Source organism: Labrus mixtus, chromosome 4 (genome assembly GCF_963584025.1).
Source record: "Labrus mixtus chromosome 4, fLabMix1.1, whole genome shotgun sequence".
Taxonomy (NCBI): Eukaryota; Metazoa; Chordata; class Actinopteri; order Labriformes; family Labridae; genus Labrus; species Labrus mixtus.
Genome location: NC_083615.1, coordinates 18,732,085 through 18,755,357, shown reverse-complemented (window position 1 = coordinate 18,755,357; position 23,273 = coordinate 18,732,085). Strand labels below are relative to the sequence as shown.

Genomic DNA, 23,273 nt, shown 5'->3' with positions numbered 1-23,273 from the left:
TCACAAGGAGAGAACATCTGAAACGGAGCATTTTTCTCTGTGTTGTAAGACTTATGCAGACCACAAACAAAGGACTGGATGGGTTTATTTCACATTTTGGGGGTCAATAAACACTCAGGTTACCCAAATATATATATATATATATATATATATATAAGTGGATTTTTTTATATATCCCCTTTAAGCGAACAGACATTCCCTTTGTCAGTGTATCGTTCTCGTGTAAAGGTGGCCTCCGTCTGTCATGAATGTAAATCATGGTAAAACGCTTACTGGGTAATGAATACAAAGGTCTTTAGGTAAGAATGACCTTCATGACCTTCACGACCAAGTATCTTCTTAAGTCGTTTTCTTGACAATGCCTGAAGAAGATCTGTAAGATTGAAACGTTGCTTTTACAATTAAAGTTGCTGGAAGCTTTTAAAACACTGCCCAGCCTTTCTGGATTCTCGCCCGGACCCAGAACAGTACTGTGTACGGACCCAACCATGCTCCTCATGCAGTGCAGGGATAGACAATGTGTGCCCTACAGTGAAAGAGGCCTCAAGTCTTCAGCCGTGTGTGGAGGGGGAGAGAGGACCTGTCAGGGCCTCAGACCCCACAGAGGTGTGTTCACAGTATCATAACACACCCTCATCATGTGATTCCCGCCGGCAGCTGTTTGTGTCCGGTGCCACCGTGCAGATTACAGGTCACCCACCGGTGGGGATGAATAATGAACAGGCCTGTGATGGCTCTCTGGCGGAGGCGGCGATGACGACGCCTGCTGTCAGCCTGAGTTGTCTTACACGGGCCAGGTCTGCATAAATCACAGCTCCGCTTTTAATTCGGCCTCAGCGTCTGCAAGGCCACAGAACCATCAGCCGGAGCAGACCGAGGATGGTTTTTACAGATTCATCTCAGAACAGAGCGGCCTACAGCTCACGTAAATCTCCCATCGTCACTGTCAGGCGGCAGGGAGCTGAGTGGGAGTGTTGGCTGCGGCTCAGTGCAGGAGCGTCTGCAATGAACTAATGGTAACACATAAATAAAGTTTATTTGTCTGTTAAACCATTATACAGCCCCCTCCACCCCCACCTCCAGGAGGAGGCAGCCACCACTGACACCAAAAGTCACTCCTCCTCAAACAAAGTGATGACCACAGAAACACATAAATATCCTCTCTAAGGAGCCCGAGTCTCTAAAGTTTGCGCACAGAACAGAGAAGAGTGGACGTTATCAGGGCTTTGGAGACACATTTAACAACCTGGGCCTCATATGTGACATACTCTGGGTTCACATCGATGGTTACAGGGTGTTGCCGCCACTGCAGGATTTTACACTTCAGCATTGGCTTCATTTTTTCAACCCTGGCGGATGCCGCGCGGTTTGACCATCTCTGGTCATGTTAGTTCTGAAAAGTCTACCAAGAAGCCTGAACATTTGATGAAAGGTCTGACATGTTGAAACGGGAAATGCTAACAAGCCCCCATTTAAATGTTATAATAAGTCAGCCTTACAGTATCTTCATTATATCTTTTAAAAAGACAGAAGCTCTGATTCTGGACTCTGGTTCTCTTCAGGCTGCTCTGCACCGTTTAGGACTGCTTTTATATTTCCGTCCTGACCCATTTCAATCTCTCCATGCACATATTTCCATCCAATTAAACTGAGCCATGTCTGCAGAGTTTGTCAGAAATAATATTTAGCACAGTTTCATCCCGTCTGGACTGAAAGTCATCGGATGCAACAGAGCCATTCTGAATTTCTCTGTGTTAAAAAAAAACCAGACAAAATTCAAAGATTTTAAAGAGTCAAGGAAAAGTTCTGTGACTGACAGCTTCGACAAAACATAATAACGAGCATCCGCGTTCAGGCGCACACGTCGCTCAGACGCACACACACACACAAGTGAGAGAAGGTTTATCTTTTAATCCAGCGTGTGAAGGTGCCGTGTGTGTGTGTGAAGGTGCCGTGTGTGTGTGTTCTGACGGTGATGATGATGCACTTTGTATCATCTGACATTCTCTGAAGCGCCTCTGTGTGTTCTGAAGTTATTTATGATCGTGCCTGAGTTTAATCCTCAGAACACGATGAACTCATTGAGCTGCTCTTCATGGAATCAGGACGTGTGTGAAAGTGTTTCTGCAGTCCAGCGTGCTTAAGAGACAGATTTCTTCACCACAGTTCAAAGGTCGCAGTTCAACCACACTCAGTCTGAAGCAAACAAGGTGAACCAAGTATCTGCCTTTCTTTGTTCACTTTGATGTGGAGTGTTTTTCATTTGCTGTTGTCCTCTTGAGGAGTATTTCTTTTTGTCATTCTGGGTCTTTTTGCGGTTATTAGAGATTATTAGAGTGACAGGAAGTGTTGGGAAGAGAGGGGGGGGATGACATGCATCAAAGGGCCGAGATCGGACTCGAACTCACAGCCGCTGCAATGAGGACTGTACTCTCAGTACATGGGGCGTGCAACATAACCGCTATACGGCTATACGACGCCCCATGAGTGGAGTATTTCAAAATAAAACAATTTCTACATTTGTGCAAAAATGAGACGTCTGTTTCTCTGTCTGAATCTCTCACTTTATTCTGGAGCTTTCTGGGAGCAAACTGTTGTGCCCCCGGTGTCCACACCATTTCCTCAGGATGACGTTGAGGTGTCATTGGGTTTATTACAGGTCCTTATTTCAACAGAAGTCAGTTCTCTTTGGTCCTGTGAAGATTTCTCACTTGTTTCTTTTTGAATGTACGAGTGTCAGAATGGGTGTCGTATAGTCTGTAACCTTTTTTTTTATTTCTGCAAAAAGGTCCCGGCTTGTTTTTCTTTTGTGAGTCGGTAAATCCAGCTGCTGTTGCTAAATCAATATTTATGTATCCAAGGCCTCTTCGGTCGGCCGGCCTCCCGGACCGGCGCGCACACACACGCATTCAGAATTGCAGACAAATTTCCATTTAAAAAGTCACTGAGGCTATAACTCAGCGTGTTCCCATGCTATCAGATAAATCAGAGCTGGAACGGGCCTATAACAGTCTGCAGGGATGATGAAGGGCGTTGGACCTTCTCCTCATAAACATGATGACCTGAGAGGAGACAAACCCCTCCTCCACGTTTATTAGTCTCCGCAGGTCCTCCGATCTGATCTTTGTTCCAGTGATAAGGCGGTGATTGGACGAGACGCCGCAGGGATGATTTAAAGCCTCGTGATTAACGATAATGAAATGAAAGTGATAATTGTGCTGCAGATTTAATCTTCCATCAATGAGCACCTTAACGGCAAATTTATCCTCAATCTCCATCTTTTTTTTTCTCTTCATCCCGGGAACTCAAGCAATTATTAATCAACCCAGAAGAGATGTTAAATCTAGATTCTTGCGGCAGCTCAGTGGTGCAATTATAAGCAAAAATTTGCTAACATGCTAAGCTAAGCTAACTTTAGCCCTGCTTGAGAAAACGAATCCTACTTGTGCCTGAATTTGGCTTTTAAAAGTCTACATCTTCATTGAACAGTTCCATAACACAACATGGCACATGTCATGTATTTTTATATTCATCTGCGTTTCTCATCTCACCATAAAATCCAAAATATAAGACCCTGCGAGCACTTCTGCTGGAGTCACGCTGCCTACCTCTGCTGGTCACTTGTTGTCTTAACTTTGGAGTCTTTTCTTTTTCTTTTTTTTTAAGATTTATTTTTGGGCTTTTTTTTGCCTTTAATGGAAGATAGGACAGTGGATAGAGTTGGAAATCAGAGAGAGTAGGGAATAACATGTGGGAAAGGAGCCACAGGTGGGACCCGAACCCGGGCCGCCTGCCTGGAGGACCACAGCCTCCATACATGGGGTGTGCGCATCAACCACTGCACCACCAGCGCCCCAGCTGTGGAGTCTTTTCAATGAAACCAGCACTCCTCAAGCTTTATCGTGTATACTTAATGGTATAACACTTGTTGCCGGCCTGAGCCTGTCCCTTTAAATAGGTGGCTTATGGGTAATGTGTCTTTAAGAAGTTGTGATTGAGTCTCCCGCTGCGGCACACGTGTTTGTACAAGTCTACTGTGTCTGTAAATAAAGTAACCCGGTTTGGTGCGGCAGCACTTGAAGCCATGACGGTGCATGACTCAGCATTTTATACTGGTATACTGATGGCACCAGTATTATGATGCAGTCCACTTTACTGCGTCGATACTAGTGCTGGCCAGACTTCACCTGAGTACGGTACTAAAGTAAACGTTGAACACTTGTAAGAGCATTTAGCTCCGAGCTGAAGTTCTGCCTCAGAGACGTTTTTCTAAGTTCCTGTAGATGTTTCCAAAGCAAACACTGCTGAAGTCTTTCCAGGGAGAATTCAAACCACCTCTCTGCTCAGTGTTGATCTTGTGAAACTCGACGCTCGTTGAGTTGAGAGGAGGTTTTGTCACTCGGGTACGCCAAAGGCACAAAGAGGAGAAATCAGACGTCTTTGAACAAAATCCCTCAGATGTTTTAACATCGTTAGATTTCAACCGCCCGGAGGAATTTAAAAACAAAAAGTGGATGATTATCAGATGTTTTTCTCTCTCTCTTCTCTTCAGGACTCTGGGTTATAAGAACCGATATGTGCGAGTCCCTGACGGTCACTTCTGGATCGAGGGGGATCATCACGGACACAGTCTGGACAGCAACAGCTTCGGACCGGTGAGACCTGAACACTACATCAGCATGCTTGACCCACATAACAATTATCAACACTTTACAGCCCTGAAAACCTCATTTACACCTCACAGTGACGTTATTCTCTATCAGGCTGCAGAACTGCTGCAGAGATACTTATTGAGAAATTAGTACAAGACGATGTAAATAAAGACCACACTTGAGCCACGGGTCCACCAAGCGGTCCGGTTTGGTTCAGTACAGTCTGGTACGATAAACCATGACCTTGGTAGCGTCATCACAGCTAACCGTGCTCTTATTTGGTAAGCGGAGTGTATCTGCCAATTTCTACAGAGTCCGTGTGTGCTGCATTCCTTCAGCGCCATGGTTTTTGCTCCATCGGATGGCGTGCGCCCTGCCCTACTGGGTTAATTTCTGGAGTTTGAGTGCAGCCATGAACAGCTGAAAACACATCACAGGAGAACTACAAGATCACAGGAGGACTACAAGATCACATGAGAACTACAAGAGCACAGGAGAACTACAAGATCACAAGAGAACTACAAAAGCACAGGAGAACTACAAGATCAAAGGAGAACTAGAAGTTTAAAGGAGAACTACAAGATCAGAGGAGAACTACAAGATCACAGGAGAAGAACTACAAGATCAAAGGAGGACTACAAGATCACAAGAGAACTACAAAATCACATGAGAACTACAAGATCACAGGAGAACTACAAGATCACAGGAGGACTACAAGTTTAAAGGAGAACTACAAGATGACAAGAGAACTACAAGATCACAGGAGAACTACAAGATCACAGGAGAACTACAAGATCACAGGAGAACGACGAGATGACAGGATAACTACAAGATCACAGGAGAACTACAAGTTTAAAGGAGAACTACAAGATCACAGTAGAACTACAAGGTCACAGGAGAAGAACTACAAGATCAGAGGAGAACTACAAGATTACAGGAGAACTACAAGATCACAGGAAAACTACAAGATCACAGGAGAACTACAAGAGCACAGGAGAACTACAAGATCACAAGAGAACTACAAGATCACAGGAGAACTACAAGAGAACAGGAGGACTACAAGTTTAAAGGAGAACTACAAAAGCACAGGAGAACTACAAGATCAAAGGAGAACTAGAAGTTTAAAGGAGAACTACAAGATCAGAGGAGAACTACAAGATCACAGTAGAACTACAAGGTCACAGGAGAAGAACTACAAGATCAGAGGAGAACTACAAGATTATAGGAGAACTACAAGATCACAGGAAAACTACAAAATCACATGAGAACTACAAGATCACAGGAGAACTACAAGATCACAGGAGGACTACAAGTTTAAAGGAGAACTACAAGATGACAAGAGAACTACAAGATCACAGGAGAACTACAAGATCACAGGAGAACTACAAGATCACAGGAGAACTACGAGATGACAGGATAACTACAAGATCACAGGAGAACTTCAAGTTTAAAGGAGAACTACAAGATCACAGTAGAACTACAAGGTCACAGGAGAAGAACTACAAGATCACAGGAAAACTACAAGATCACAGGAAAACTACAAGATCACAGGAGAACTACAAGATCACAAGAGAACTACAAGATCACAGGAGAACTACAAGAGAACAGGAGGACTACAAGTTTAAAGGAGAACTACAAAAGCACAGGAGAACTACAAGATCAAAGGAGAACTAGAAGTTTAAAGGAGAACTACAAGATCAGAGGAGAACTACAAGATCACAGGCGAACTACAAGATCACAGGAGAAGAACTACAAGATCAAAGGAGAACTACAAGATCACAAGAGAACTACAAGATCACAGGAGAACTACAAGATCACAGGAGAACTACAAGATCACAGTAGAACTACAAGGTCACAGGAGAAGAACTACAAGATCAGAGGAGAACTACAAGATTATAGGAGAACTACAAGATCACAGGAAAACTACAAGATCACAGGAGAACTACAAGATCACAGGAGAAGAACTACAAGATCAAAGGAGAACTACAAGATCACAGGAGAAGAACTACAAGATCAAAGGAGAACTACAAGATCACAGGAGAACTACAAGATCACAGGAGAACTACAAGATCACAGGAGGACTACAAGTTTAAAGGAGAACTACAAGATGACAAGAGAACTACAAGATCACAGGAGAACTACAAGATCACAGGAGAACTACAAGATCACAGGAGAACTACAAGATCACAAGAGAACTACAAGATCACAGGAGAACTAGTGTGAGTAGCTCCGCTACTAAAAGTAGGACGGTACTGATCGGTTGTTTTGGTACCATTCCCAATTTTCGACAGTGAAAAACGGATAAATGAGTACCGAACTGAACTGGTGCGCTTGGTGGAAACAACCTGAGCCTGTCAGGGACAAAAACAAGAACCTTTAGTGGACGCACTTTGATCGGGCTCTTTGCAGCGCCCAGAGCGGTCACTGGAGGTTTCAGGTCTCAATGATTTGACTCGCCTTTATCCTAAAGTTTCTTCTTGAACTCTTCTGTTAAACCGTGTTTGTCTATAAAATGATGAAAGGTTTGGGGGGGGGGGGGGGGGGGGGTTACCTGTCCTATCTGATGTTGAGCTGGGTTTACCTGCGTCCTCTGCAAAGCTTTACAGTAATCTGAAGGAAGGCTACAGACGATGCATTCAGATGGTGTGTGTGTTTTTCCTGGCGAGGTTTGAGCAGGTGAAGCGCGTCTTGAAGGATGTTGATGTTTACTTAGTTTGCCGTCCTGGCTGAAGCTGCCTCTCCTCCAAACATGAAGATTTCATCACCGCTCTGCCTCAACTCTGCGGTGCACAAACATGATTAACATCCTCGTATTGACCCCTCCCTCTCTGCGTGCTGTTTGTACTTGGTCTCCTTTCAGCAGAGGAGATGCTGCTTCCTCTAGAGGACACATTTCAGGCCTAACAGAAGAGATCTGGAGCTGAGAGGAAGAATCCAGCCGAGGAGATCAGAAGAAAATCTTTCAGATCTCAAACCCAGAACACGCCGGCACACAGCTTCTCTAGATTTACAGTTTAGTCCCGTGATGTTTGTGGGTGTGCAGCAGGAGTCTGCAGTCACACCAGACAGACAGAAATGATCTCATGTGTTTTAACAATATTCACGTCAGCCATTTTCCTCTGACATCACATGATATTATAGCTCTGTAATCCAGGGTGAAAAACATGCTAAACATTTTAATCTCAAAAAAATATAGTAGATCACAGACACACATAGGCCCTTTTTCAAACCAACACCTACACCCTCCCCTTCCGTGACGGAGTGCACTCCGTTAGAAGTCACACTTGCAGCTGAATGAAGTCTCCTTCATCAAGGTGTAGGGTAGAAATACAGCGGCAGGCTTTGGGAAAAACTTCCCTCTCTCAGGTGGAAACAGGAACTGTGTGTTACCATGGTTACTCAGCGGTATCTTGCGGGAACGGCTTTTTTTTTTTAGCTAATGCATTCTGTAAAAATATTTATGTAGCCTAGATTATTCTTCTTCTTTAGTTATATTAGTGAAGACTTATAACAAAACTATTAGATTGAGCCTACATTGTTTATTGTAATTTATAATTTAAGTTAATTTATTGTCACTTTATAGAACAGGGTGTCCTAAATTAATGCAAAGACAAGAATAATATCGTTGAACATCAGAGCAGCAACAAGTGTATTTTTTGTTGTTGAATTGAGATTTCACAAAGACATCAAAAGTAGAAAAATAAGAAATAAATATTAAGAGCGAAAAGTTGTCTGCAACATGATTTAATATTCTTTTGTTTTTGCAACAGTCCCTGTAAATATAAAACATTACAACAACTTTACAATAAATAAACATATATTTGATCCTCAGTACACATTTGAAGTTGTTAACGTCAGTATGATGATATTAAATGTCTATCTTAGTTGGAGCAGTGTTTGAACTCACAGGTTGCTTCATCCATGACGACCAGACACAATAGGCGTTGAACGTGATCCGAAAGTCGGCATCGGTGCACACTCGCTGGTGGAGGGTTTTGTAACCCACTACCACTCCCGCTAATTGGTTTGGGACGGACTTAATATGGCGGACCTCCGCGAGGACGCGCAAACGGAGGGGTAGTGGGTAGGGAGAGGGTGTAGTGGCCGGTTTGAAAAAGACCCAGGCCCTTTCCGAATAGTCACAGTTCAGTAGGCAGTACGTACTTTTCAGTATGAAGTTTCAGTATACTGAACTTTCGTGGTCATTCAGTATGCATTTTTTGGGTCCACCTCAGTATACTGAACATTTCAGCATGGATACTAACTTCCGGGTTTCATGCAGTATGGATCGGATGCGTGCTTTCAGGAAATGAATTGTATTTTACCACCCACAATGCTGTGCGAAATTAAACGTAAATCATCACGTCACGTCAGCCTCCAAATCAAAACAAACGAGCGTGGATTAATTGAATCAATTTTTAATCTAGAGTTAAAGTCCTGACTGAAATCACTACTTTAAATTAACAACAGAAAATATAAATAAAAATAATAAATATAAATAATGATTTCACTATTTAAATGCATCTTTATTGGTTTATTTTATATTCTGTATATTACTGTCTTTCATTTGTACTTTCCTTTATGTACTGTATGTTATTTAGTTATTTAATCTGTCTTTTAATTGATTTACATTGTGATATTATTTTGTTTACCTGACTGTATATGAGCATTACTCTTCTTGAATAAAGCTAAACCAAAAAATGCAGCCGGTTCGGGAAACGTAAATGACATCACTTCCATACTGAATGAATCAGATGAAGTAGGGACAAATATCTGCCTACTGAATAGTAGGTACTAACAGTATACAGCACAGATAGTAGGTACTTGACAATTCGGATACAGCCCCAGTGTAGATCTCAGACACACATAGTAGATCTCAGACAAACGTAGTAGATCTCAGACAAACGTAGTAGATCTCAGACAAACATAGTAGATCTCAGACAAACGTAGTAGATCACAGACAAACGTAGTAGATCTCAGACAAACATAGTAGATCTCAGCCACACATAGTAGATCACAGACAAATATAGTAGATCACAGACAAACATAGTAGATCTCAGACACACATAGTAGATCTCAGCCACACATAGTAGATCACAGACAAACGTAGTAGATCTCAGACAAACGTAGTAGATCTCAGACAAACGTAGTAGATCTCAGACAAACATAGTAGATCTCAGACAAACGTAGTAGATCACAGACAAACGTAGTAGATCACAGACAAACGTAGTAGATCTCAGACAAACATAGTAGATCTCAGACAAATATAGTAGATCACAGACAAACATAGTAGATCTCAGACACACATAGTAGATCTCAGCCACACATAGTAGATCACAGACAAACGTAGTAGATTTCAGACAAACATAGTAGATCACAGACACACATAGTAGATCTCAGCCACACATAGTAGATCACAGACAAATATAGTAGATCACAGACAAACATAGTAGATCTCAGACACACATAGTAGATCTCAGCCACACATAGTAGATCACAGACAAACGTAGTAGATCTCAGACAAACATAGTAGATCACAGACACACATAGTAGATCTCAGACACACATAGTAGATCACAGACAAACGTAGTAGATCTCAGACAAACATAGTAGATCACAGACACACATAGTAGATCTCAGACACACATAGTAGATCACAGACAAATATAGTAGATCACAGACAAACAAAGTAGATCTCAGACACACATAGTAGATCACAGACAAATATAGTAGATCACAGACAAACAAAGTAGATCTCAGACACACATAGTAGATCACATACATATAGTAGATCACAGACACACATAGTAGATCACAGACACACATAGTAGATCTCAGACACACATAGTAGATCACAGACAAACAAAGTAGATCTCAGACACACATAGTAGATCACAGACAAACATAGTAGATCTCAGACACACATAGTAGATCACAGACAAACAAAGCAAATCACAGACACACATAGTAGATCACAGAAAAACAAAGTAGATCTCAGACACACATAGTAGATCTCAGACACACATAGTAGATCACAGACAAACATAGTAGATCACAGACAAACGTAGTAGATCTCAGACAAACATAGTAGATCACAGACACACATAGTAGATCACAGACAAACAAGCATTGAAAACAAAAAAAAACAGAATTTATATCAAATATTAGAATGCTTTGAATGAATGTAATGATTTAGTGCCTCTGATGAGGGCAGGCAGTATATTCCACAGATGGGGGCGTGCACCAAAAAAGTCCCCTAAGGGCTTTAGTAGATTATCACAACAGCTAATGTTTGCATTCAACAGATTCTTGCTAACATGAACGTAATCTAGTTATCATCAAAAAGCAAAACGAGAGACACACACTCACCATTTTCTCAACGTGTTTGGGGAAAATATGATGGAGCACTTTTCGCCTTTTACGCCCCCATGACATTAGATAGACCTCCTTGAGTGTCGCCATGTTTGTTACGTCACACAATGCAAACCAGGAATCTCTACTTTGATGTTCTGCGGGGTCTGAACAGCTGTGAAAACTAAAATCCATCTCTCTTTTTAATTCTAATTTAACAAATATTGCAGCAGGAACATTTCCAGATCAATGCGGTGTGTTCTGGATGTGTTCCATCCAGCAGTTAGTCTCAGCTCTTCCTTTAATATAAGGCCTGCAGTGCTTTCTGCCGCCCACCACTCACTCTTCACGGCTCGATAAGAAATAGTCTGGAGGAAAGAAAACACCCACAATCTCTACTTAAAGTTTCCAGTCTGAACTCTAAATGCTGCGTCTCATTTTTTCTAAATATTGTAAACTTTGAAAAATAAGAAATAAAAGACAAACGCTGACTTCAAAATGGAGAGGAGTCAAGTTTTCATGTCAGTGGATCTCACTCTGTGTAACATAATGGTCGATTGAATGTGTCGTCAATAAGATTCTTACTGAGCCCAAAGCGCGTTATCACCACGATGCATCTGCAGAGAGCCAGCTGCAGAAACTTACAGGAGCTTCATACAGTAAGTCTAAAGAGGAAAAGAGAGCACTGCAGCTGTGGCTACTTTACATAGAAACCTCTACCATCAGTGTGTGAATGTGACGGTGTAAAAGCGCTTTGAGTACAGGGGTGCAAACTTGTCACCTTTCGGCGAAATTCGCCGTTTTGGATCCCAAATAGGTCATTTGTGTGATTAATTTAGATCTGCAATAAAAATATTTGGAGGGGGGGGGGGGGGGCGTAAATCTGCGCCGCGAGCTGTCATGCTTCTTGCGGCCGGCGAGCACAGTCCCGCGAACATTAAGTCGTTTCTGATTGCTCAACACGGCCTGAAGAAAGTACTTCTGGGCCCTGCAGCCAATCATTGCAACGCGGTCGGCACGAACAGATCAGATCCTCCGCGCCCGCAGACCGGCCGCGCAGTCAAGAAGCATGAAACCTGATTCAATGTGCAGCACATGGCTCATTTACACAACGTTATTTTTCTGTGAAAACACTGAAAGATTCGAAGTCTGGCTAGCAAGCCAGTCTTTCTGTTCAACATGCTGCCTGATAATATTTACTGTTTGGTAGACAGAGGTAAAGTTGTTGAGAGAAATGCGTGCTAGCTTGAAGGTAACTTCATCCAGCTTTCTGGTTCATTATTATCTCAGGCAACATTAAAGTGACAGCTGGTCAACACATGTAATAAGAGAGGGAATATAAACTTAATGAAAATCAGCAGGAGCAAAACATCAGGTTAATATATTGATAATGTTACATATTTTATGATAGAAGAGAACATATTGTCATACTTGATGACTGTATTATGATGTTCTATCTCAGACTCTTGCTCTGAGAGCTACCTGCATAGTGACTGTCCTTCACATCACCCCTTAGTAGAACATGGTAAGCCCTGTTCTGCAAATTCATCCCATTTATAAAAAGGGACTGAAGGTTGGGAGCACAGGTTCTTCATGTTTCACTGAAGCTTTATCAAAAAGTTAAAACAGAACATAGATATCAACAAGTAATTGTGTTTTTCTTATTGTTTGCACTGCTTCTTTAGTCTGAATGCTAAAATCTTCTGTAAATTCACAATTTAAAGCTGATGCCCCCGGACCCCCCTAAAGAGTTTGGATCCATGTCACCTTTTTCATCCCTGATGAGTTTTCACCCCTGTGAGTAGTCAGAAAACTAGAAATGAAATTTACAAGCTCAAGTATATTTACATAGTTCCTCAAACTGTCCCTGGTTCCGGGGAAAAGGGCTAAAGAAACGTCTTTGACCTTCAGCCGTCATTCAGACTTCAGCCGTTGTTCAGACTTCAGCCTCCAGGACACCGTAGAATTCAAACCAAACACTTCCTGGTCTGTCTGCATTCGGCCTCACTTCACCTGCTCTCCAAAGATTTCTCTGAAGATGGAGACGAACACAGCGCTGAGGCTTTTTTTAAATCTATACACGCCGGCCTTTCAGCGATAACAGACCTTATTGAAAGCATTTGACATTCACTAATGTGTGTGTGTTCGACCTTTTATGCAAAGCAGCTGTAATTGGTGCAGCGAGGAGGGCGTTGGACGACAGTGAGCAGCAGATCTTCAGCTGTCAGTCTGCCAGTCTGAATGATCAGTGCTGATCATGTCTGTAATTCTCTGGAGCTGAGCGTGAATGTAAAGCGGACGGTTTAGAGAATTATTCCTCTGCATGAAGCGAAGCTCTCCAGCATCTTTAATGCTCACTTTTGAAGCTTTAATAAATCATTAAGAAGCAGTTGGACCAAATACTTATAATCATTTCAAAAGCTTTGCACGAGTCGGCCGAAGCTATACAATTCTCCAGATGAGATTTAACAGACAGACTCTCACTCTCTGCTCTCACATTTCTGATCCACATCTACATCATCACACTCACATTGTGGACAAATATTAGGATGCGTAATCCACGTTTGTGTGTGGTGATGATCTTTATATATCACATTTCAGCACCAAGGTGTTGCGGCCCCGGTCTAGGGAAACCTGGACACACCATGATGAGTGACCCACAGTCTTCCCACTCCCAGGAGAGCCTGAAACACCAGTCCAGTTCAGATTCAGGGCGCACTCAAACTAATCAAAGTAGTCCCGTACCGTGCTGAAGCCTGAGTGCCCCCCCTCCCCATTCCCCCGCTGGCCTGCACTAAGGAAACAAAATGAATTAATGACAGAGTTCTTACCTGAGCTCCTAAACACATAAACAGGAGAAAACAAAGGAACCAACAAAAAGGCTTCTCACTCCTACACTGCTGCTGAAGTGCTCAATATTTACAATGTTTTACAATTAGACGGTTTTCAAACTAAAATGTACAAACTGACTAAATCTGAGAATCTAACTCAGCCTGAAATAACAGAGCTACACAATTCTCACACTAATGCTGCTTCTGTTGGGAGTCTGAGGTGACGAGCCGGCTGCAGCAGCTGAGATTTAAAGCTGCGATGTCAGTCTGAGATGACTGACAGGTGGGCGGGTTGTAGCCGTTTGCAGGGCGGGCTTTAAGACCCGCCTCAGCTCCACCTCTTTGTCTGTTTACATCAATCGATATGTGGTGAAGTCATCGTTTGGCTTCAAAATGAAACCAAGGAGTGACATCACTGAGACTGCGTCCATGTTTTATACACTCTATGGGAATAATCCTCCAACACTCATTGAGCCGGCTGATAAATACTCAGAACTCACCGTCCTTCATCACACCTCGTCTTACAGAATCTTTTCTGAAGGTGTGTTTTGTTTTCCCAGGTGTCCGTTGGGCTGCTCCATGGCCGGGCCTCTCACATCATCTGGCCTCCGAATCGTTGGCAGCAAATCCAACCGCGTCTCCCCAAGAACCGAGGACCGCTGGACACCGAGGAAGAGGATGAATGAAGACACATACGGACATATATTTTTTTACAACAAAAACTGAAAGGAGATGAAAGGAGAAACAGATGGTACAACTTTATTCTTACCTCTTGGTTATTTGTTGTAAAATGTTAAATTAAGCGGACAGGATGCTTCCAGATTCTGTCAGATTGTTTCATTACCGTTACATTAAGTGTATAAAAATACAAAATAACTCTCTAAGAAACGACCAGATCTGTAGCTTTTTGAACCACATCCACAAAGGATGCTAAAGTCCTGACCGCGATTCAGAAATGATAAGTGGATGTTGATCATTTTTGAATGCAAAACCCAAACCATTAAGGGCCTGTTTAACCAAGAGTGGATCTTGGCCTCTAATAGCTACAAAAATTCCCTTCTGTCATGACAGGTGGCTTAGAGCTGGGGACTAGTGGACACTTGAGGAACTGCAGGATTTTGCACTTCCACATTGGTTTCCTTTTTTTGGTTGCCACTTGTTGCAAACACATCCAAAAAGTTGTTCTGCTCTGTGCAGTTTTCTCTTCTTTTCTTTTGTATTTCTAATGTGGAGAGAAGCTATCTTCACCTTCACCATGTCTTTTAATTATTGCGGCGCAGTGACCACCAACTCGCTTTTTTCAACAACGTTGGTTTGCATGGACTGGGATCATATTTTCCCCAAATCCCTGCATAATCATTTAAATTCTCTCAAACAGCTCTGACACACAGAGACGCTGTTTGCTCTGCAGCGCAGTAAGTGGAGCATTTAACCCTTTGTGTGTGACGTGTGAATAAGACATCTTTTTGTCTCATCTACACAGGTTTAGCAGGAGCCAAAGCTGCACAATCCCTCTGTGAATGAGGCTCGTAATGGTTCCAGCGTTGTCATTGTGATACATTTGCTTTATTTCTGTCATTTCTGTTCGTTTGGGTTGTTGGTTTAATAAAACGAGATTTGAAGACAATTTTGCAAAGCTTCCTTTTCTTTTTTCTGGTGTTTTTTTTTACCCAAACCTGTCTTCCCGGCAGCAGAGGCCGGACTCTCAAGTAGATGGAGATCCCCCTAAAACTTCAGCGAGGTGATCTGGCACTACTACCACCAGACGTCCCTGACGCCCAGCCTCCACCATCGGACTGTGACGTCCCGACAACCGCCGTCCTCATTCCTGCACAGCCTGCTCCGACCTCCACCTCAGCGGAGAGGAAGTGTGGACAACAGGAACGAGAGAAATACAAAGGAGAAATCCATCCTGCATCTTATCCCATATGCTCTTTTGTAAAGCGTCTCGAGATAACACTAATGATTGATTGGATTTGTCATGAAAGAAATATGAGTTATGGCTTTCCCGATCTCACTACTTCTCCAGCCTCTGTTTAAGTAACATCTGTAACCCAGAGGACTTTCTCTTTTAGTCTTTATGAAATTGATCTTTACTCTTATCTCCATTTTGGGTCAACCTCAGAGCTTGATGTTCCAGTTTGAACCCCTGTGGTTTCAGCAGAGTTAAACTGTGATTAATTCATGAGCATTCCAATCAGCTTCCAGCTCGTACTGTGAGTCATCTGTTGTGTTTGTTGCTCATTCAATATATCATCTTTTCAGCGTGTTAGCTGTGATCTCTCTTCTTCGATCAACCAGCCTCCATCGACAGAGAGGCTTACCTTCAATATAAAAAAACATTATATTTAAACATGATTTAGGCTAGTAGCTAACAAAACTGGCAAAGTTTATGTAAAAGTCAACGTATGGCAGCATGACATGAAGTTAAAAACGATGACTGACCAGTGATTTTACAGACTGACAGTTAGCTCCGCCCCTCACATTCATGGCTGGCTGTTGTATGAAACTCATTTTGGTTCAGATTTCAGCACCACGGACAGAGAACAGAGACGATATGTTCTCTGCTCTTTATTTAAACTTGACAGAAAATAAAGAAATGCAGTGATTCACTGGATTATTTCTTAAAAGTAACCATGGGATGTTCAATCTGCTCAACAAAAAGGGAAATTTGGCACCAAAAAAAAGACACGTTTTGTTGTAGTTGTGAAGTGTGTTCAAGTCTGTGGTGAACGGGCTACAGTATGCTGGTTTCCCAACACGTTTGCAGCGGCTTCCTGTTTGTGGAAATGAGGTGGAGAGGTCATATCTTCAACGCCATGTTTGCATTTAATAGTGCTTAGTGTGCAATAAGCCACAGTGGTCTCATTTTTCTCAGATTTCAAAATTTTGGTTTGTTGTAAATTTGAACACAGACGACTGCACAAGTAAGACACATGAATCATAAACAGGATACTAGTATTTATCATGTAAATGGGTATGAATAAACAGGTTTCTCTGTGTGCATGTTAAGACCAGATCCTGAACATGATCAAAAACCAGGATCAGGATCATAACCGGGACACTGGAGTCCATGTAAACACTCTCATTATCTGTAGCTCTATCTTCACTCTGCTTTGGTTTGTTTTGTTTGTGTTGTCACCTCCGAGCTGAGGTCTGCTGAAGGTTCACAAAGATGACATGAATATTCTCGTCTTTATTCCGAGGAGAAACGAGCTTCCCTCCGCCCACGTCAGCAGGTTATCTGAAGTCTTCATTAGAGAGAGACGGAGCTCACAACAGCTGACTCCTGCCTGCCTCTCACACAGCTGAACAGCTCCGTCTTTAAGAGGCGTGCTGCTGATTTGCATAAATCAAACTGAGGGAGCACTTGTGGAAAAATCTCCCAAATGGCTCTCTGTGATGATGCTGTTGATTCTGCGATGCTAACAGCTGTGTCACGCCGTAATGGGACCCTGAAGGCTCAAGTGGTGCTAAATACAGGTGTACTCAACCCTCATCAGGGCGCTCACATCTGCATAATTAATTCACTCAAGTGTGATGTGCATCTCTGCGCCGGTCGAGGCTGACATTTAAGGTTTGTGTTTGAGGCTATGAAGCCGCAGCCTGCAGAGGAATACGATGTCTGTGCACGGGGAATTCAAGCACTCAGCTCTGACTGAGTTTTATCTGAGCTGGTGTTTGCACATCTTAAAGTACTTTACATCCTGCGTTTAGCGTATTTACAGAGAGCTGAAAAGACTCATCAGTCTGTCTCTGAGATTCTCTGCTCAGACTGCAGCTGCTAGGATACCGACGTCACTGCAGAGAGATATGTCTCACCATGCCAACAGGAAACAAACACGTGTGTTCAGTACTTCCTCCATCTTTAACACACACACACACACACGTCTTTTTGTTAGTTTTTACATTTCTTTCATTTCTTTGTTTTAAAACTACTTTTTTTAAATACAATTTTTTTTTTCATTTAAAGTATTTTATTTAAGTTCAACTTTAAAGACAGCTTACAGTATGCATTAACATTTTTTCTTTTTGTTAAGACATTTGCAACATCCGACAAAAAAAAAAAAAAAAAGACAGAAAAAAAATAAAATAATAAATAAAAACAGGCAGAGAACAACAACAAAACACAAAAGAGGTCACAGAGGAAGTATATATCATATAGCTATAGAGGGGCGAAGAGAGGGTGTACTTAGGGAGGTATTCTTTTCTGGTTACGTAGCTTGCACTGTCTGTCTTTGGAGTGTGGGGAATATCGGCACAGTCTTTATAATGTCCAAAATGTCTTTCCATATGTGTTGGTCTTCCTTGTATTCGTCAACCAGGTTAGAGGCTGCACCTTCCATTGAAACAGTCTCCAGAAATGTATGTAGCCATAGATCATGATTCAGTTTTCCTGTTTCTTTCCAGTGGCTAGCAATCAGTCTCTTGGCCGTCATACAGCCGGTTGTTATTATTTGCTTATTTTGTTTTGAACAAGTTCCTTGAGGTGCATAGTTAAGAAGACACATCACAGGCTCACAAGTCACATTTTTACCAATAATTTTACCAAGAGAAGCAGTAACCCCGTCCCAAAACATTTTTATATAATCACAGGACCATAACATGTGGAAAAAGGTTCCCTTAAATCGATTACAATGCCAACACAGATCAGACTTAGATGAGTCCATCTTATTGAGTCGAACCGGCGTAAAGTATAGTCGATGTATACAATGATAATTAACCATCTTGTTTTTAACTGATTTGGAAACTGAGTGGAGTGTTTTCCAAATATGTTCCCATGTCTCAGGATCCAGGGATTTACCTATATCTAACTCCCAGTTCCGTTGTGTTGTTCTCCAACAATCATCTAGTGATCTATTTAAAGGTTTGTACACCTTGGAAGCAATTTTCTCTCCTTCACTTATTGTTTTCTTTAGAGTTATTTCTGTTTCGTTCATTTTGGGTATGGTTACCGCCTCTCCTAAGTGCCTAGACAGCTGAGACCTTATTTGCATGTATAACAGAAAGTCTTTATTCTCTATGCCATATGTGGTTTTCATCTCGTCGAACGTTTTCAGTTTTCTGCTATGCAAGGTTCTCAAGTCATCTAGTATAACAATTCCTTTAGCCTCCTAGTTGTCATTCCTCGTAGGCCTACCACCTAGAGTAAACCCATAGTTGTTCCAAATGGGAGCATTTGGGGATGTTTTTGCTGTAAAGCTCAAAGACTTCTGTAGAACTTTAGCGATATCACAGGAAAACTGGATTAATGGATTGTCTATAATTCTACAGGAGGGGCTATACCAAGGCCCTGCATAGATATTTTTACCTTTAATTGATTTCTTGTTCTATATTTTCCCATCCTGTTTTTCTTAAATCTGAGCCATAACCCCAGCTAAGATGATAGCGTGAGTTGAAGGCAAGGTAATAATTGTATACATCTGGTAGTCCAAGACCACCTGACTTCCTGTCAATATACAACTTCTTTCTGCTTACCCTTGGGGTCTTATCTCTCCAGATAAAATTATGGAAGAGAGTGGTAGCGCTGCAAAGAGGTAAGTTATTCTAGGTAACACATTAATTCTTAATGTGTCTATCCTTCCCCATATAGTCAGTGGCAGAGACTTCCATCTCTCTAAGTCATGTTTTATGTTGGTTATAAGATTTCTAAAGTTAAAAGACACATTCTCACTTATATCAGATTTAAGAGTTAAGAGTTTTAAGTATTTCATTCCTTCAGGGGACCATTTAAAAGGTAAGTTGTTAATGTGTATCTTATGGCAATGAACGTTCAGCGGTAGGGCTTCGGACTTTTCCCAATTAATCTTGTAACCTGACAGAGTTCCAAATTCCTTTACAGTGTCCAAAGTGTACTTAAGGGAATGTGATGGGTCAATTAATGTGAGAAGAATATCATCAGCAAATAGGCTAATCTTCAGTTCTGTTAAGGGGGCTGTAATACCTCTAATATTTGGGTGGGTCCTGATCATCTCTGCCAAGGGTTCCAGAAATACAAAATATTTTTAATACGGAATAAAAAAAAGATGGAGAACCACAGAAATAACATTTAAAGAAGTCATCCATTAAAGGAGCACAAAGACGCGTCCTCAACTTTGTACCAGGAGAAGGGAAAAAAAAAAGTTGGACAGAAATTGCGGCATCCCTCGGAATCCAGTGAATAATGATTGAGTTCATAGACCGGTTAGAAATGGGGATGTCTCCTGTGTGTGTGCTAAAGCTATAGCATACTCACTTTATAGCTCTAGCAGACGCTTTAATCTGAAGAGACGTACATCAGAGAGTAAGAACAACACAAGCGAGGATCTAGAGAGGAGGAGACAACGTCAGGAAGTGCAAACGAACAGCTGGAAGTCTGATCAGACACACAGGTGCTGACCAGGAAGTGACCAGAGACAGAGCACAACATCCACAGCTGTTCTTGAGAGTTCTAATCAGCATCAAAACCATCCTAATTATCATCATCATCATCATCATCATCATCATCATCATCATCATCATCATCATCATCATCATCCTTAAGGTGGTAGATGTTCATAAAGAGCTCGGTCTTTAGCTTTTTCTTAAAGGTGCAAAGGGACTCTGCAGATTGAATGGAGTTTGGTTTCATTCCACCACCGGGCGTCTTAGGACCCTGTTGTGAAGGTTTGATCAGACACCTTTCATTGGCAGAGCGTAGTGGGAGGGGAGGGAGTGCAGACCTGGATGAGAGAGTTTAGGTAAGGAGGAGGAGCGGTTTTTTTGTCTGTTTTGTAAGCGAGCAGCTGAGTTTTTAAAGCGAGCTGTCTAACTTTGAAATGGCTCGAAAAGTCGCTAGTCGCTAGGATTCACAAGGTAAGTTTAATTTGAGATTCTCCTCACAGCCAGAAGAGTTTGAAGGTTTTTTTTGTTTGAAGACCTAATAATTACAACAATTACAAAGTTTTGGTGGTAAATCAGACAAGTGGTGTTCATCATCAGAACATCCTGAGGCAGCGGACGGAGAACATGGACATCAAACGCTACTGTGTGGACTACTTGGAGAAGGCGGACTCAGTTCCCCTACACCCGTCAGACTCATCAAGCAGTTTGAAGGAAACCCACAGCTGGAGAGTCTGGTCAAACACCTGAGTCACATGCATGACGAGGCAGAGGTGACGGCAGAGTCACCAACTGTATTCTCCTCACAGCCAGATAAATAGACGATTGCTTGCAAGGAGTTAAACATAAATTCCTTTAAAAGTCTTGTCAAAGATTCAGAGATAATAAGAGCAGATGTTAACCACGTGACATTATGATATTCATTCTCGAGGGCGATCCGTCTCGTTCTGATTTTATAGCTGAAATCCACATTCGACGGTTGATTAATCTCCCTTAAATTGATATTAAACTGAGAGCCTCCATGGCCTCACGTTAGCCTGAAGATACCTGGGAAAGTTCAACACAATGATCCCTGCTCGGGCGTCTTTAGGCGAATGAATGAAACCAATCATCAGGATGTGGAATTTGTCCTCCTATCAATGTCTTGTGGTCATGCATATTGCAACAGTTTGCCCCGTCACTGCCCTGCTGCAGGTTCCTCTGGATGCAATCTGGGAGCCGTCTATAAACCCTGCATGCCTCATTTGACTGTTTGATTGCTCCTCTCTCGCGGCGATCTTGACCGGTTTGAAATGTAATTATGCTAATCGGAGCAGCGTGCAGGGTCAGTGCTGCACTCTGGGCCTTCACTCAGCCTGAGACTACCCGGAGCCCTCAGGCCCTGTGTGTGAAGGCTTTTCATCAAGCCGGCCTGTAAGAGATATTAAACGGTGCCGGGCTGATACGTGTTAGAGAGCCGTTAAAATTAACCTTCGCCCCGGGGAGACCTGCAGAGGAACGGCAGCAACTTGATTCTCGTCTGACTCTGAATCAAGGTGTCAAAGCCTGAAGAAGTCGTGGATCGCAGTCTTAATTAATCTACCTACAGACTGTTCAGAAGTTATCATATTTATATCAGAAATATACGAGCACCGAGAAGACATGCCTCCATTATTATATATATATATATATATAAATATATATATTATTTAAGTCTGTTTTCATTTGATAACGTGTTCATTCCAGTCGTTCTCTCGAGATCCCCAGAAATGAATTGGCGGTGTTCTCTTGAGATGACGACCTAAATGGGTCCAGATTTTGAGAAAACAACTGGAAATGACAATGCAGGAAAACACAGGGGCGATTCTAGAATCATTGGGGCGCTAGGCAAACTTCAATTAGAGGGCCCTCCCACTAGCGTTTAGCAGGGCAACTACAGTGAGTGCTGTCAGACGGGGCCCCATAAGGGAGGTTTCCTACTGTCAGTGCAAAATTTACACATTTTGGGCCACTGCTTTGGACAAAGCTACATGTTGTTAACATGATTCCCGCGTTATCTTGTAGTTCTCTTGTGATCTTGTAGTTCTGTGATCTTGTAGTTCTCCTGTGATCTTATAGTTCTCCTCTGATCTTGTAGTTCTCCTGTGTTCTTGTAGTTCTCTTGTGATCTTGTAGTTCTCCTGTGATCTTGTAGTTCTCTTGTGATCTTGTAGTTCTCTTGTGATCTTGTAGTTCTCCTGTGATCTTGTAGTTCTCTTGTGATCTTATAGTTCTCTTGTGATCTTGTAGTTCTCTTGTGATCTTGTAGTTCTCTTGTGATCTTGTAGTTCTACTGTGATCTTATAGTTCTCCTCTGATCTTGTAGTTCTCCTGTGTTCTTGTAGTTCTCCTGTGTTCTTGTAGTTCTCTTGTGATCTTGTAGTTCTCTTGTGATCTTGTAGTTCTCCTGTGATCTTGTAGTTCTCTTGTGATCTTGTAGTTCTCTTGTGATCTTGTAGTTCTCTTGTGATCTTATAGTTCTCCTCTGATCTTGTAGTTCTCCTGTGTTCTTGTAGTTCTCCTGTGTTCTTGTAGTTCTCTTGTGAGCTTGTCGTTCTCCTGTGTTCTTGTAGTTCTCCTGTGATCTTGTACCTGTGATCTTGTAGTTCTCCTGTGATCTTGTAGTTCTCCTGTGATCTTGTAGTTCTCCTGTGATCTTGTAGTCCTCCTGTGATCTTGTAGTTCTCCTTCACTGTTCACACCTCTGAGTCAGTTATCCGATGACTCATTAGTTCAGTGTCGGGGTGAGGACAAACACTCTGCAAGAGTTTAAACGCCTCCTCTACATTACCTCAGAGAGCAAGAGCGAGAGAGAGAGAGAGAGAGAGAGAGAGAGAGAGAGAGAGAGAGAGAGCCTGTTTTCTCTACAGGATGACACTACGATCATGTTTTCTGTTTCTGTTAATGTTGCTATGTCATTACCCTCTTAATGATAACAATAATTGCTTAGCTCTTAAGAAAAACTTCAAAATAAAAGCAACTTAACGAACGAACGTTAAAGCCCATTATAAGGCCGACTGCGCAGATTTAAGAGGAAACCTAAATGACCAAAACGTCCACA

At 42.1% G+C, this 23,273-nt stretch overlaps 1 protein-coding gene across 2 annotated transcripts in view; it reads left to right on the top strand.

Annotated features, from left to right (window-relative positions):
* The window catches only part of immp2l (inner mitochondrial membrane peptidase subunit 2), a 117,746-nt gene extending 103,202 nt beyond the window's left edge, over positions 1-14,544 (top strand). For both annotated transcript variants that reach the window (XM_061037108.1, XM_061037109.1), the window contains exons 5-6: positions 4,553-4,655; positions 14,395-14,544. In XM_061037108.1, coding sequence (XP_060893091.1) covers positions 4,553-4,655; positions 14,395-14,520 — 229 coding nt within the window. In that variant the 3' untranslated portion in view covers positions 14,521-14,544. The remainder of the gene's footprint in view (positions 1-4,552; positions 4,656-14,394) is intronic.
* Positions 14,545-23,273: the final 8,729 nt, after the last annotated feature.